Source organism: Dama dama, chromosome 8, assembly GCF_033118175.1.
Source record: "Dama dama isolate Ldn47 chromosome 8, ASM3311817v1, whole genome shotgun sequence".
Lineage (NCBI taxonomy): Eukaryota > Metazoa > Chordata > Mammalia > Artiodactyla > Cervidae > Dama > Dama dama.
The window spans coordinates 33,205,223-33,220,782 of record NC_083688.1 but is presented as its reverse complement, the minus strand read 5'-3'; the positions used below and the strand labels follow the sequence as shown (position 1 = coordinate 33,220,782).

At 37.7% G+C, this 15,560-nt stretch overlaps 1 protein-coding gene across 4 annotated transcripts in view; it reads left to right on the top strand.

Annotated features, from left to right (window-relative positions):
• SPAG16 (sperm associated antigen 16) overlaps positions 1 to 15,560 on the top strand; it is a 989,423-nt gene that overhangs the window by 9,278 nt on the left and 964,585 nt on the right. For all 4 annotated transcript variants that reach the window (XM_061148815.1, XM_061148817.1, XM_061148816.1 and 1 more), the window contains exons 2-3: positions 11,207 to 11,253; positions 12,455 to 12,550. In XM_061148815.1, the coding sequence (XP_061004798.1) occupies positions 11,207 to 11,253; positions 12,455 to 12,550 (143 nt within the window). The remainder of the gene's footprint in view (positions 1 to 11,206; positions 11,254 to 12,454; positions 12,551 to 15,560) is intronic.

Below are 15,560 nucleotides of genomic sequence, written 5' to 3'. Positions count from 1 at the left end.
TCTGGGACCCCTATACTATGAATGTTAGCATGCTTGGTGTAGTTTTAGGGATTCTTAAATTATCCTCATTTTTTTATTTCTTTATTTTTTCTCTTTATACTGAGCGAGTTACACTATTCTGTTTTCCAGATTGCTTATGTATTCTTCTGTATCTTCCAACCAGTTGTTGATTCCAACTAGTGTATTTGTCATTTCATTTATTTTATTCTTCTCCTCTGGTTGGTTCAATCCTATATATTCCAACTCTTTATTGAGATTATCACTGTGTTCATTTCTTATTTTGTGTTTGGTGAGAATTTTTATGACCATTACTTTGAATTCTTTATCAGGCAAATTATCTCTTTTTCATTAGTTTTTTTCCAGGGGTTTTATCAGTTTCCTTCATTTAGAACATTTTCTCTGTATCCTCATTTTGTTATACTTTCTGTGTTTGTTTCCATGTTTTAAGCAAAACAGTTATTTCCTTCAGTCTTGAAGTCATGTTCCTGTGTAGGAGCATTCCGCTATATATAGCATGCATGTGTAGGTTGGCTTTGGTGGGCTGGCTGGAACTGAAGTGGGCATGGGCTGGGAAAGAAGGAGGGTGTTGAGTCATGCTGAATGTGGGCTGTCTTGGTAGGGAACCTGGAGCTGCAGTGGGCACAGGTAAGGGACATACTACAGCGGATTTTGTAGGCATTATTCAGTCTGTTGCCTCTGTGATAGGTAGGATTCAGAGTGAGTGAGTTTGTGCATGAGCCCTTTAAGAGTGGAGTTTTGGTTTCTTGTCAGAGTCCTCTAGCTCTTCTGTGTGTAAGACCCATTGGTTTTCAAAAGTCATACTTCATGGGGCCTCATATTTGTCATGCAGGTCCCCTGTCCTAGAGTTAGCAACGTGGGACTTGGATTCCTTGCTCTTTAGCTGGGCTTCCGTGGTTGTGATAGCCCCTCCCACTTGTGGGCTTCCTGGTGGCTCAGACAGTAAAGAATCTGCCTGCAATGTGGGAAATCTCGGTTCAGTCCCTTGTTTGGTAAGGTCCCCTCGAGGAGGGCCCTACCTGCTCCAGTATTCTTGCCTGGAGAATCCCCATGGATAGAGGAGCCTGGCGGGCTATAGTCCATGGGGTACAAAGAGTTGGAACTGACTGAGCTACTAAAAACAGCACAGCACTCCCACTTGTGTGGGTTGCCAGTCTATGGATGAGGGTCTTGACTAGATCTCACCTTTATCCTTCCTACATGTCTTCATGTTGTTTTTTCTTTATATCCTAATGTAGCAGAGACGTTGTACTAGTCTTCAAGTTGTTCTCAGAGAGAGTTGTTATATACGTAATTGTAGTCTTGGTGTGTACTTGGGAGGAGGTGAGCTCAAGTTCTTCCTACTCTGCCATTTTGATCCCACCCTTCTTTTAGGATTTTATTATCCTTTTTGTGAATTATCTAGTCACTGCCTTTCCTCCATCTCTCTTTGGTTGCCTATTTTGGGTTTCAACCAGAGGGTAGTCAAGTGGTTACTAAACATTTAACCAATCAGTTTTCCTGGATTCAGTCTTCAGGTCATGAGACTGAATGTCTTTCAGTCTTTAGTCATGAGAACCTTTAACCCTTAGCTAAATGAAGTTTGAGGGTAACTGTTGAATGCCAATTATTCCTGTATCCCTGGTAGCTCAGATGGTAAAGAATATGCTTGCAACAATGCAGGAGACCCAAGTTTGATCCCTGGTTTGGGAAGATCCCCTGGAGAAGAGGATGGCAACTCACTTCAGTATTCTTGCCTGGAAAAACCCCATGGACAGAGGAGCCTGGCATGCTACAGTTCATGGGGTCACAAAAAGTTGGACATAACTGAGTAACTAGCACAGAAAAAAAAAACAAAACAAAAGGTGATTATGTTAGTTGCTGAAGTGGGAACTTTTTGGGTTTAAAGTCTTTAATTTTTAGGTAGTTTAGTTGAGCTATTGCAGTAGATAAATAAAAATTATAATATGCAAATAATCAGAAATCTGATGTTCTCTCCTTTGCACATATACTTAATCACTTCTAATTCACTAATTTGGTCCTGGACTTTCCTTGTTTATGACTAAACAGTTGCTCCTAGGATACTAGACAATGAGCTGTTAATATTGACCAAGGCTTGTGAAAGAGCTTGACTCAGATTCTCCAGGAAATCACCCTTTACTTTACTCTTCAACATTCAGATATAAAGAACGTGTATAGGCTAGTGTGGTCCAAACCAGAAACCTAGCCATGATCCATGGGAGAGTGGCTTCATTAGAAGTCTCACATTCTTTTAGCCAGTTTAGAGAATGTGTCCAGGAAACAGGATTATTGTCGCTGAAACAACCCTCCTTTGTAACTGTCTAGCTACAATGGCGCCACCTGTTTCTCTTCTGAAGCACTTCATATCATTGCTTTTATGTTTTAAACATAAAATAATGCAAACATACATGATATTGTGTGAAGGTCTGTGTTTGTATGTTAATCACTCAGTCATGTCTGACTCTTTGACACCCCATGGACTGTAGCCCACCAGACTCCTCTGTCCATGGAATTCTCCAGGCAAGAATACTTGAGTGGGTTGCCATTCCCTTCTCCAGAAGATCTTCCTGATCCAGGGGTTGAACCCAGGTCTCTTGCATTACAGGTGAATTCTTTACTCTGTGAGCCATTGGGGAAGCCCCATACACGATATAGTTCTTATCTTAACTATTTCCAGAATTTTAAGAGATCTAGTCATGGAATATATGGATTCTTTGATGAACACTCTTTTTTAGAAAGATACTAGCACCTTTGTGAAATATAAGGCTATATTTTAATTATGTTATCTATAAACTGGTTAGTGGGTGTCTCTAGTAATTGTAACAAAGGTTGATAGTCATTTATGAATGAATTCTCTATTAAAAATTAATGCTATTTGGAAGAGGTTTACAAGTGCAGTAGTGACCAGGGATGGTTGTCTTTTAATATGTGACCGCAGACATTTGGGAGTGCCTAATTCCAGTTGAGAGATGCAGGCTGGAATGAATTATATTAAGAAAGCTAATGCTTAATTGATTTTTTTTCTCCTTGTTGAAACAAAGGCCTTATTCAAGGAAGAGTAATGAAATGCATGAACTCCAGGGAAGTAGAACCACCAAAGTAGTATTGTTTTTGTTACCTACCCACTTTGTGCTGATTTTCTGCTTCCCTAACTGGCTTTTGATTATTATTTTGTCTTTCTAGGCATTTTAATACTAAAAATTTGACTTAAGACATCAGTTTGCTGGTCCCTGGAAAGATTTCCTTTGGCCCCAGCAGCAGTTTTTGAGGGTTGACTGAGTTTAAGCCTGTCCTTTGAGGCTAATCAACTGTGGATGCAGGACCAAAGTCAGCTATTTCCAAAAAATGCAAATTAAGGATTCCAGATCCTGAAATATGGTGATCACTCTAAACCGATACCCTATCTAAGATACATGTTCAGTTGCTTAGTCTTGTCTGACTCTTTGTGATCCCATGGACTGTAGCCTGCTAGGCTCCTCTGTCCATGGAATTTTTCCAGGCAAGAATACCAGAGTGGGTTGCCATTTCCTACTCCAGGGAATCTTCCTGACCCAGGGTTCAAACCCTCGTCTCTTGAGTCTTCTGCATTGACAGGCAGATTCTTTACCACTAGTAGGAAAGACTGAAGGAAGCAAAACTGCAGTGGGAAGTATGGCAACAAATGTGCCAGTGATTCGCTATCTTTGGCCTGTATTTTTCAGTTAACTCACTTTATTTAAACTGACTTTGCTAAGAAAGTGAACATGACTATAATGTTTTGTTTTTACAGTACATTTCTTTTATTTCAATTTGATGAAATAAAATGTTGATCACGGAGAATCCACTCTAGATTTTAGATTGCCTCCAAGTACATTGATTCTACAATGATGGCAAAGGTTACAAAGCAATTTCTGTCTACGGTAGCCTTGGGAAATCATGTAAAATATAATTAGCTACATGTTTCACTAAAATTCTTTATAAAGCTGGTGTTGCTGGCAGTGATCACTACCTACAGATGCAGTAGTGCAGGGAACCAGTATGTGAGGAGCTTTGTATGCTGCTGTCATCTAAAAAAGTGTTCATTTCCTTCTGGCTGTGGTCCATTTGCAGAACCTTATGTGTGACCCCATTGCACCAACTGTCACATCAAGCTCTGCTCCATTAGACCAGCTGAAATGCTTCTCTTGCATTGTGTCTTACGTAGTACTGTGATGTATTTAGAGCTTCTTGACAGTTTCAGTGTGGGTATATATTTGCCTATTTCCTGACAAGATCTGCAAGGTCAGGATCTGGTATAGATTCTTTTAGTGCAGAAACTACCAGTTAGTTCACCCATGGTAATGAAGTACCAGGGAACTAATTCCTTGTGTGCATGCTCACAAGTGCTACTATACTCCTTCCAGAGCAAGTATACATATGGAGAAGGATCCTTAGTTTGAGACCAGGCCATGACTAGAACATAGTACCTGGCCTGGAAGAGGGCAGTGATGAGGACTTTGCATGCAGGCCAGGGAGGAAGGGAGTGGCTACAGAAAGTACCCTGGGCAAGATCAGACTAGAAAACCAGGACATTATTAAGTGTCAGGTAAAGCTCAAGCTGGCAGAGAAGCAGGACCTGATCTGAAGGGAATAGAGTAGAAAAAAAAATGAATTTTGGTATTGAGAGTTCAGTGATGTTTTTTGAAGGAAAACTAGGCAGGTAATGAATGGGAAGGAAGTTTTGTAAGGACTCAGAGTCAGCTTGGCAACAAGAAACTGACTTTAAGCAGTGGAAAAATAACTTTGTATGAAAATTGTGACCAGCTTAATTGTATGGGAATTTCCAGGAGGATAGAGATTAGATTACAGATGAGAAAGTTGCCCAATAAAACTAGAATTGGAGTAAAAGTTTTATCTTTCAGGCAATTCTTGATGAATTGTACATTTTTATTCTAGCAATATTGCTTCTAAAGCAGTGCTTTCCAATCTTTTTCACACATGTTGCTCCATCAGATCTTGCTTCAATCTGTCTTTCTGGCTGTCCCAAGGACTGAGGGGAGCAATATCTGTACAGTCCAGAGTGTCCTCTTTATGAGAACCTCAGAGCGTGATTTCTCTCAGGCTTCAGAACCAGAGATTGCGGTACATCTGCTGAGAAATTCATCTATTTTCTTTGGATGGATACTGAATTGGTATCTGATTACATTTCTGTCTGACCCTGACTGCTGGGAAACCTAGTCTCAAACCTGTGGCTTATATATACCAAAGTACAAGAGACCTTATGGCCTGTACTTTATCTTACTTCTGCTGTTTCCCTTTCTATTCTAGTTTCCATATTCATTTATTATTAACTCCCTATAGCTGTATGCATGTCTGAAAACTGCCACAGAATTCTTTGGGGATAACTTGTTCTTCTGTTGCGAGCCAGCTAGCCAGCTAGACAGATGCATACAAACATACATGCCAGAGTATATTTACTTCTGCAGTAACACAGCAATATCACATTTCAATTGAGTTGCTTCTGGAAAGATTCTTCTGTTCACATTCTATTGCGGCTACTAAGGATGATCCTGGTTCCTGTTTGGGGTATTTGTCCTTTTCCTGACCTTTTGTCTCATGAATCTCTTGCCCTTGGCTTATTTAATCTTTGAGTCTATTGCTCTGTATCTCTTTTATACTTCTCCTTCCTTTAGGGTCTTCAGATGGAGCTGTTTAAAGGATTTATCTCTTCATAATATGACACTTAAGAGCTTGGAAAACAAATAGATATAGAGTTCATTATTGAGAATGTTGGTAAAGCTGTACGTTGCTGTTGTGTCACTGTAGAACTGTAGAAACAACAGTATGATATAGTTGAGAATTCATGGTGTTTGTATTCAAGAAACTTGTCTTTGTCATTCATGTCTTTGGTCTTGTCCAGATCTCTTCTTCCTGACTCAGTTTCCTTTTTCCCCCCACATTTTTCCTTTGTTTCCTGTGCCATTCACTCTTACAGGGTTTTAAGAGTACATATGGTATGATCCATGTGACAATACTTTTTAAGCATTATAAAATGGTACTTTTCCTCCTACTTTTTTTTGATTGTGGGGAAATAGGATATATTAGTATTATATCTCATCCCTAGAATCGGAGAAGGCAATGGCAACCCACTCCAGTACTCTTCCCTGGGAAATCCCATGGATGGAGGAACCTGGTGGGCTGCAGTCCATGGGTTCACTAAGAGTCGGACACTACTGAGCGACTTCCCTTTCACTTTTCACTTTCATGCATTGGAGAAGGAAGTGGCAACCCACTCCAGTGTTCTTGCCTGGAGAATCCCAGGGATGGGGGATCCTGGTGGGCTGCCATCTCTGGGGTCGCACAGAGTCGGACATGACTGAAGTGACTTAGCAGCAGTAGCAGCACACCTAGAATATTTTTCTTTGGTAGTAGTTACAAGTATTGTTTAATATTTCCAAAGCTTTGACGAAAAATTACTTTTTTCTCTACATAGCCATGTTAAAGAAGCTTTGCTTTGACATCTCTTCCTCACAATAATCTTGCCAGCAGTTGGTTTAAATTATAAAGTCTATCCAGATCATTTTAGAATACTTACTTATTTGTGAACTTTATTATGGAATAAGCAGTGATGAAGGATGTTGTTGTTTAGGTGCTAAGTCGTGTGCAACCCTTTTGCAACATGGACTGTAGTCTGTTAGGCTCCTCTGTCCATGGGATTTCCCAGGGAAGAATACTGGAGTGGGTTGCCATTTCCTTCTCCAGGGGATCTTTCTGACCCAGGGATTGAACCAAGATCTCCTACATTGCAGGCAGATGCTTTTGTGCTGAGCCACCCAGGAAGCCCTAGTGATGAAGGGTAGCCTTAATTTCTGGAAACAAATGACTGCCTACAAATTCAGCCTCTTTTTTTTCCCCCAAACGTCAATCTTTTTGTTTTGTATTGGGGTATAGAAGGAGATCAGTCCTGGGTGTTCATTGGAAGGACTGATGCTGAAGCTGAAACTCCAATACTTTGGCCACCTTATGTGAAGAGTTGACTCATTGGAAAAGACCCTGATGCTGGGAGGGATTGGGGGCAGGAGGAGAAGGGGATGACAGAGGATGAGATGGCTGGATGGCATCATCGACTCGATGGGCATGAGTTTGAGTAAACTCTGGGAGTTGGTGATGGACAGGGAGGCCTGGCATGCTGCGATTCATGGGGTTGCAAAGAGTCGGACACGACTGAGCGACTGAACTGAACTGATTGAACTGATAGATGATTAACAATGTTTTAGTAGTTTCGGGTGAACAGTGAAGGGACTCAGCCATACATATACATGTTTCCATTCTCTCCCAAACCTTGCAGGCTGGCACAAACGATGAGTAGAGTTCCATGTGCTATATAATAGGTCCTTGTTGGTTATCCATTTTGAATATAGCAGTGTGTACATGACCTTCCCAAACTCCATAACTATCCCTTACCCCAGTAACTCTAAGTTTGTTTTCTAAGCCTGTCTCTTTTGGTTTTGTAAGTTCATTTGAGAAATTTGATATTTCTCCTTCTCTCTCTGATTTACTTCGCTCTGTGTGACACTTTCTAGGTCCATCCATGTTGCTGTAAATGGCCTTATTTCATACTTTTTAAGGCTGAGTAATATTCCACTGTATATATGTACCACATTTTCTTTATCCATTCCTTTGTCAAGGGACATTTATATTGCTTCCATGTCTTGGCTGCTGTAAACAGTGATGCAATGAACACTGAGATGCCTGTATCCTTTTGGATCATGTTTTTCTTTGGATATATTCCCAGGAGTGGGATTGTAGGGTTTTATGATAGCTCTATTTTTAGTTTTTTAAGGAACCTTCATACTGTTCTCCATAGTGATTGTACCAATTTACATTCCCACACAGTGAAGGAGTATTCCCATCTCTCAACACATTCTCCAACATTTGTTGTTTGTGGATTTTTTTGATTATAGCTATTCTGACCAATTTGAGGTGACATCTCATTATAGTTTTGATTTACATTTCTCTAATAACATGATGGCAAAAGATGGGGAAACAATGGAAACAGTGACAGACTTTTTTTTGGGCTCCAAAATCAGTGGACAGTGACCGCAGCCATGAAATTAAAAGATGCTTGTTCCATAGAAGAAAAGCAATGACAAATCTAGATGGCATATTAAAAAGCAGAGACATTGCCTGCAAAGGTCTGTATTCATTGCTGTGGTTTTTCTAGTAGTCATGTACGAATGTGAGAGCTGGACAGTAAAAAAGGCTGAGTGCCATAAAATTGATGCCTTCGAACTGTGGTACTGGAGAAGACTCTTGAGAGTCCCTTGGATTGCAGGGAGATCAAACCAGTAAATCATAGAGGAAATCAACCCTAACTATTCATTGGAAGGATTGATGCTGAAGCTGAAGCTCCAATAATTTGGCCACCTGATTCGAAGAGCTGACTCATTGGAAGAGACTGTGATGCTGGGGAAGATTGAAGGCAGGAGGAGAAGGGGATGGCAAAGGATGAGATGGTTGAATGGCATCACTGACTCGATGAATATGAGTTTGAGCAAACTCTGGGAGATGGTGAAGGACAGGGAGGCTTGGCATGCTGCAGTCCATGGGGTCTCAGAGAGTCAGACACGACTGAGTGAACAGCAATAACTAGTGATGTTGGACATCTTTTCATGTGCCTACTTTTGTTCTCTTTGGAGGACAGGTCTTCTGCCCAGTTTTTGAGTGGCCTGTTTGTTTTGATGCTGTTAAGCGTCATAAGCCATTTGTAAATTTTGGAGACTAATCTTTTATTGGTCACATCATTTGCACATATTTCCTCCCAATCTGTGGATTGTCTTTTCATTTTATTGTTTCCTTTGGTGTGCAAAAACTTCTGAAAGTTCCTGTTTGTTTATTTTTGTTTTTATTTCCATTATTCTTGGAGATGGATTGAAAAAGATATTGTGATTTATGTCAGAGGGTGTTCTGCCCATTTTCCTCTAGCAATTTTATAGTGTCCAGACTCACATTTAGGTCTTAATCCATTTTGAGCTCACAAAATCAACTTAGAATCATTGTTTCTCAGAAAGGGGCATATTTTTCCATAAAACCGAGAGTCCAACTTCCTATAGCTGAACTTCAGGAAATTTTATATTATTAAGTGAAAATGTGTCAGAAAAATATAAATCTAGAAAAGGAGGAAGATTCAGAATGTCTTTTATGTATTCATTCATCTTAACAGAAGATCATGAAAGATTTAGGAGACTCCTCCACAGATACTCATATCTTTTCGGAACAAGGGAAGGAAAAACAGACACTTGTTTTTATTACAAGCCAGGCACCATTCTAAATTATTTCCATATGCTAACCCTTGTTAACAAGAGATGTAGTATAGCATAGTGAAAACCAAACTTCTAGGGCTGTTTCCCAATTCTTTTAGGTCCTGACTATGTAACTTTGTGCATCTGAGTCCTGATCTGTAAAACAGAGATAATAATAGTTCATCCTTATTGGTGGGATGAGGATGAAATGATTTAATACATGTAAAACCCATAGGAAAGTGCCTGCTGCTGCTGCTGCTAAGTCGCTTCAGTCATGTCCAACTCTGTATGACACCATAGATGGCAGCCCACCAGGCTCCTCTGTCCATGGGATTCTCCAGGCAAGAGTACTGGAGTGGGTTGCCATTGCCTTCTCCGAGGAAAGTGCCTGGCTCCTATTAAATACCATGTGTGTGTTATCAGTTCTCATTACAAATAACAGAAATTGTTATTCAGACTGTCAGGTTACTCTTGGAGGATGGAATGACAGAAATTTTTGATAATCAGCAGCGAAATGAAAACTAGGGTAAACTCATATTTGATTTTCATAAGCATTGCTGTGAATTGAAGTGTATTTTAAACTTGGCGTAATGAAGTCTGTAAATGTGAAAAAAATGTAAACCTACCAACCAATCAACAAAACAAGTATTATTGGAACATACTTTGATTTCTTTTAAATGTTATCTTGAAGTTTTCATTTGTAATTAGAGTATTAATTTTTGAAGCTCTTACAGCAATTCTATTGAAAATTTTTATTACAATCATTTTCATTGATATTTTAATGCTGATATATATTGATACTTTATGAACTGCTCTTATGATTATTATATAGTTTATATTTGCTTAAAAATTAGGCTGCCTTTTCTGAGAATATGATTTATTAATTTTAAAATTGAAATATATAAGAAAGAGTGAGCTGTAACTTTTATTGATGAAAACATTAAAATCTATTTTTTACTTATATTTAATTTTAGTGTGCTTTTTTTTTTTAAATTGCTCAGTCCTGTCCAACTCTTGGTGACCCCATGGACTGTACAGTCCATATATTTCTCCAGGCCAGAATACTGGAGTGGGTAGCCTTTCTCTTCTCCAGGGGAATCTTCCCAATCCAGGGATGGAACCTAAGTCTCCCACATTGCAGGTGGATTCTTTACCAGCTGAGCCACAGGGAGGCCCAAGGATATTGGAATGGGTATCCTATCCCTTCTCCAGTGGATCTTCCTGAACCAGGAAAGGAGCTGGGGTCTCCTGCACCACAGGTGGGTCTTTACCAACTGACCTTCCAGGGAAGTGCTTTGTTTAATCCCAATAAAAAGTCATTGTGAAGGACTCAGAAATACTGGAAAATTCAGTGTGGTTTGAGATTTGTTTGAAAAATTTATTGTCATAGTTTTCCTGTCCATTTTTATTTCTTTCTAGTTTATGATACTCTGATACTATGTACATTTTTAGAAGCCTTTTTAGAATAGAGTTGGAAATTATTAGACAGTGGCTCAGCTGGTAAAGAATCCACCTGCAATGCAGGAGACCTGGGTTTGATCCCTGGGTTGGGAAGATCCCCTGGAGAAGGGACAGGCTACCCACTCCAGTATTCTTACCTGGAGAATTCCATGGACTGTGCAGTCCATGGGGTCGCAAAGAGTTGGACAAGACTGAGTGACTTTAATTTTCACATAGACTAAAAATAAAACTTTTCATGAGTTTGGATTGTGTCAAATAGTAATTTAAGACAACAATTTAAATATTTTGTTTTAAAACTTCTATAATTGTGAGCTTTATGAAGAAGAGAAATTAAAAACATAATTTACATGTATTTACTAACTTGGTAAGATATTTAAATCTAATAACTATTTTAAGGTTACATCAGTTTTTAAATGTACTAATTTTATTCCATATATTTTGAGATTCAAACTTAACGGTATATTTAGAGGTCACTATAACTGAAGCATCTGAAGATGATTATGAATATGAAGAGGTAATTTGTTCATTTTATGTATTTTTTTTGTAAATTCATTACTGTCATTCCTGTGAAATATTCATTTTATTTTTCATTAAACTTTTTTTCTCAGTGATACCACGTTTTCAAGTGAATGTAGCTAATCACATAGTTAGAATGAGATCTGAAAATTGTATTTAAAAATTTAGATAGGTTAACACATCTGGCTCTTTTGATTTCCCTGTTAATTGTTTTCAGAGTCAGCCTCTCATCACCTTCCTTATGGATCCATACTAAAGTCTGTCATGTCTGTCTAGCAGGTGTTCCCTGTCATCCACTCTGCCCTTGGCAGGGTTTCCCAGATTCCTACTACCTTCGCGGAGCATAGATCCTGTGCTTCCTTTCAACTTAGCTATACCTCCATCTAATAGTTACTGCCTCAGACCTTTCCTTTAATTCATTGTTCCAATGGAACCTATCATTACATCTGAGACTATGAGGACAGAGTCACTCTAAGATGACAGAAGCTGTAAAGGAAACTGTGGAAGCAAGCCTGGAAGTTGTGGCCTGGGCAAGCAGGAGACATTTTACTACTGGAAAAGTGGAGTTAATATTAATACACACCACATGAAATACATTAATAAATGTAACAGGCTTAAAGCTGTGATCAACACGTAAGAAGCATGCAATAAGTGTTTACTTTCATTAATGTCATAGAGTCAATTGCATTCTTCCAAGAGCTTAACATTCAGACTTAAAAAAAAAAATATTAGACTTAATTTACTAGAGATTTGCAGTTGCTAGTAGTTATGGCTACAGTCCATGGGATCACAGAGTCAGACATGGTTTAGTGACTAAACAACAAATGGAAAGTAATGGTGGAGAAAATCTGCAATGAGGAAAGGTTGGTAGCATTTAGAAGGCCTAGCTTTTTTTTTTAGCAGATTTTTTTTTTTTCAGTAGAGTTGTTAGACTACATTTGCCAGTACAGATAAAAGAAATTGCCCATAGCTAATATCAAGTTATTAGAAGTAACACTGAGTGATGTTTATAAGGAAATCAGAGGGCTCCCTACTTGTTAGTTGTTAATTTTTCATAGGTCTTCAGAATGACACAGTGTCTTACATAAAGTGTATTTATTTGATCATTTGTTTTGTGAGGAAAATTTATTATCTAAAATGAAATAAGGTATTTTATATTCCTCTAACTCTTTCTATCCTTATCTTTCTCTGTGATTTAGATACCAGATGACAATTATAGCATTCCAGAAGGTGAAGAAGATCTAGCGAAAGCAGTTCAGATGGTCCAAGAACAGGCTGCAGATACCCAGATTTTGGTGAGAATTTTGAACACAACCATGGCCTACAGTTTAACAAAGATCTTTTCCATGTGAAGTTTTGAAAGTCATTTAAGCTATAAGTTCTTCACTTACTAGATGCAGCTCTATCACCTAATGTCCTTTTCATTTCTATTTCTTTATCATCAAACCTTTACTTTTAGTACATAATGGTATTTACTCTGCCTTGCATCATCACTTTCCACATGGTGGTCACTTTTGCATGACTTTGCAACAAGTGACACTTTCTTTCAGAACTGTCTTTAAGCTCAGTGAGGTTTAACAAGGATTTTCAACACTTGCACAGAGTTTGTTATTGTATACATGTGCTGCAGTCTATTTTGTAGGCATCTGTGTCTTTTTTGTTTTTTATGGAAGTATTTGGATCACAGGGAATGCTTGATATATTATGTTTTTTTTTTCTTATGAGGCCTATGAACTCATTTCGCTAGAGAACATGGTGGATGCTTTCTAATTATAATACCACCAATTAACAGTACATAGAATGATAGCTTTACTGTAAAATTGAAAATTCAATTAAAATTGACAGTAATTTAATGATGATAGAAAAATATTTGTAAAGTGCTACTAATGCTAATTAATACTAAAGTCATGCTAGTACTAATTAAGAAGATGGCTTTTCCTCAAAAATGAAACCTTCCTGTGAAATGTGGAGGAAATTATTATACTCTTATTTAGGTGCTGATTTGGCTTCCTTAGTGCAAAATAATATGGGATAGACTTCACTGCATATTCTGCCCTGTGTCAGTCCTGTATTTTGTAGATTTCCTCAGCTGAGAAATCCAGTAACTCCTTTCCAACATATCTGTCCATTCAAAATTGAAAAATGCTGAAGAGCAGAATTTCTTGAATCCAGGAGTAATTATATTCTAAGTGGAGGGCTTTAGCTTATAGTAAACTCTATTCTGTAATGTATCCTATGGATATAGTTCCTTCTCTTGCTGCTGCTGCTTACTCACTTCAGTCATGTCCAACTCTGCGATGCTATGGACTGCAGCCTGCCAGGCTTCTCTGTCCATGGGATTCTCCAGGCAAGAATACTGCAGTGGGTTGCTATTTCTTCTACAGGGGATCTTCTTGACACAGGGATCCAACCCGGGTCTACTGCGTTGTTGGCAGAGTCTTTACTGCTGAAATACCAGGGGAGCCCCATAGTTCCTTCTAGGTAGACATAAAGTGAAGTCTGCTACACAGACTTTATTAGTATGTTAGATATCTCCATGCAGTAATTTATAGGTAAATTTTAAAATTTTGAATGATGAGCAGTGGATAAACATATCAGTTGCATAATATGTATTGCTCATCATCTTCCTTCTTGCTTTTTACATCATTAAGTTAGTGAGTGAAAGTCACTCAGTCATGTCAATCCATGGAATTCTCTAAGCCAGAATACTGGAATGGGTAGCCTTTCCTTTCTCAAGGGGATCTTCCCTACCCAGGGATCAAACCCAGGTCTCCCACATTACAGGTGGATTCTTTACCAGCTGAGCCACAAGGGAAGCCCAAGAATATTGGAGTGGGTAGCCTATCCCTTCTCCAGTGGATCTTCCCGGCCCAGGAATCGAACATGGGTCTTCTGCATTGCAGGTGGATTCTCTATCAACTGATTTATCAGGGAAGCTTCATCATTAAGTTGAGGAGCATTAAAAAAATACTTTATGTACTACTCATTTATAGTGGTACCTGATAGCAAAGATGTCTAACACAGTGATTGACACATAGTAGGGACTCAGTGTATAGCAGTTAAATAAATGAATGAATGGATAAATGACTCATTGAATGAAAAAATTATGACCCAAAATATAATTGTATTTTTGTGTCTGTTATTATGCTAGAAGTTGTTTTTAAATCCAAAGATAAATCCAAGAAGGGCAATTGGGGAATAAATTCAACGTCATAGCTGTTATATCTTCTGAACTAAATATCAGTAATTCTCTCATCAATTTCTCAAAAGCTAACTCAAACTCCTAACTTTGCAGGAGTTAACTTTCTAGATTTATGACATATTTATAGCTGATTGATGGTCTTTTAAGTTTTTATCTGTTTTTTTGAGCTCTTTAGAGAAATATTACTATGTAGAAAATTCACAAAAATTTCCTTTAGGCATTTAAAATTATATATGGATTTATATTGTGATAAGCATCCCAGTTTTATATTTATAATTTGGTTTTTGTTTTTATAGTATTTTGTCTTCAAAAACTAACTTTGAGTTGTGCCATGGGCTTTCTGTTTTAAGAATATTTATTGTTTATGAAACCAGCTTCCTTTTGTTATGATTTTATTACATCTGTTTATGATCAGCATACATTTTCTTCTATGTTAGAGGATAGCAGTAGTCCCAATTCAATGAGGACTTTCAGAATTTTTATTAAAGTTTGAAAATAAAACATCAACATTACTACTAGGATGTTGAATATATTTGAAATTATTAAAAAGTTGAAATTTGGAAGTAATGTAAATAGCTTTATTTGTTAAAAATTAACAAGGATAATTTATTGAAGAGTTGACATTTAAATTAATTCTTTTAATTTTCTTTAAACCTTGGTAATATGTATTTTATATATATATATAAAACTATATATATTTGAGAATTGATACATGTTTTATTTCATAAACTTTGAACTTTCTGTTCTATACAATATCAGTTTCCTTGATAGGTATAATGGTTCTAAACTCTGAAATAAAATATAGTTTTATTATATTTAAAGTGATTAATGGAAAAAATTAAGAAGATAGGAAATGTTATTAATCTATAATGAATATGTCAATTGTTTCTTGAAACTGAAGTCTTTTTTCTAAGTATACATGTAAGTAGAAATAAGAATAGACACACATACACACATATTAGAAATATTTGTATGTAATTTTATGAAAAAAGGTCTACTTACATTCAAGCTGGGTTTTCACCTCTACAGCATGAGCCTTCTTTTTAGCATATTATTGCCATTTGTGGGGGGTAATTCTTTAGCTGTTTTGGTTTTTGGTTTTT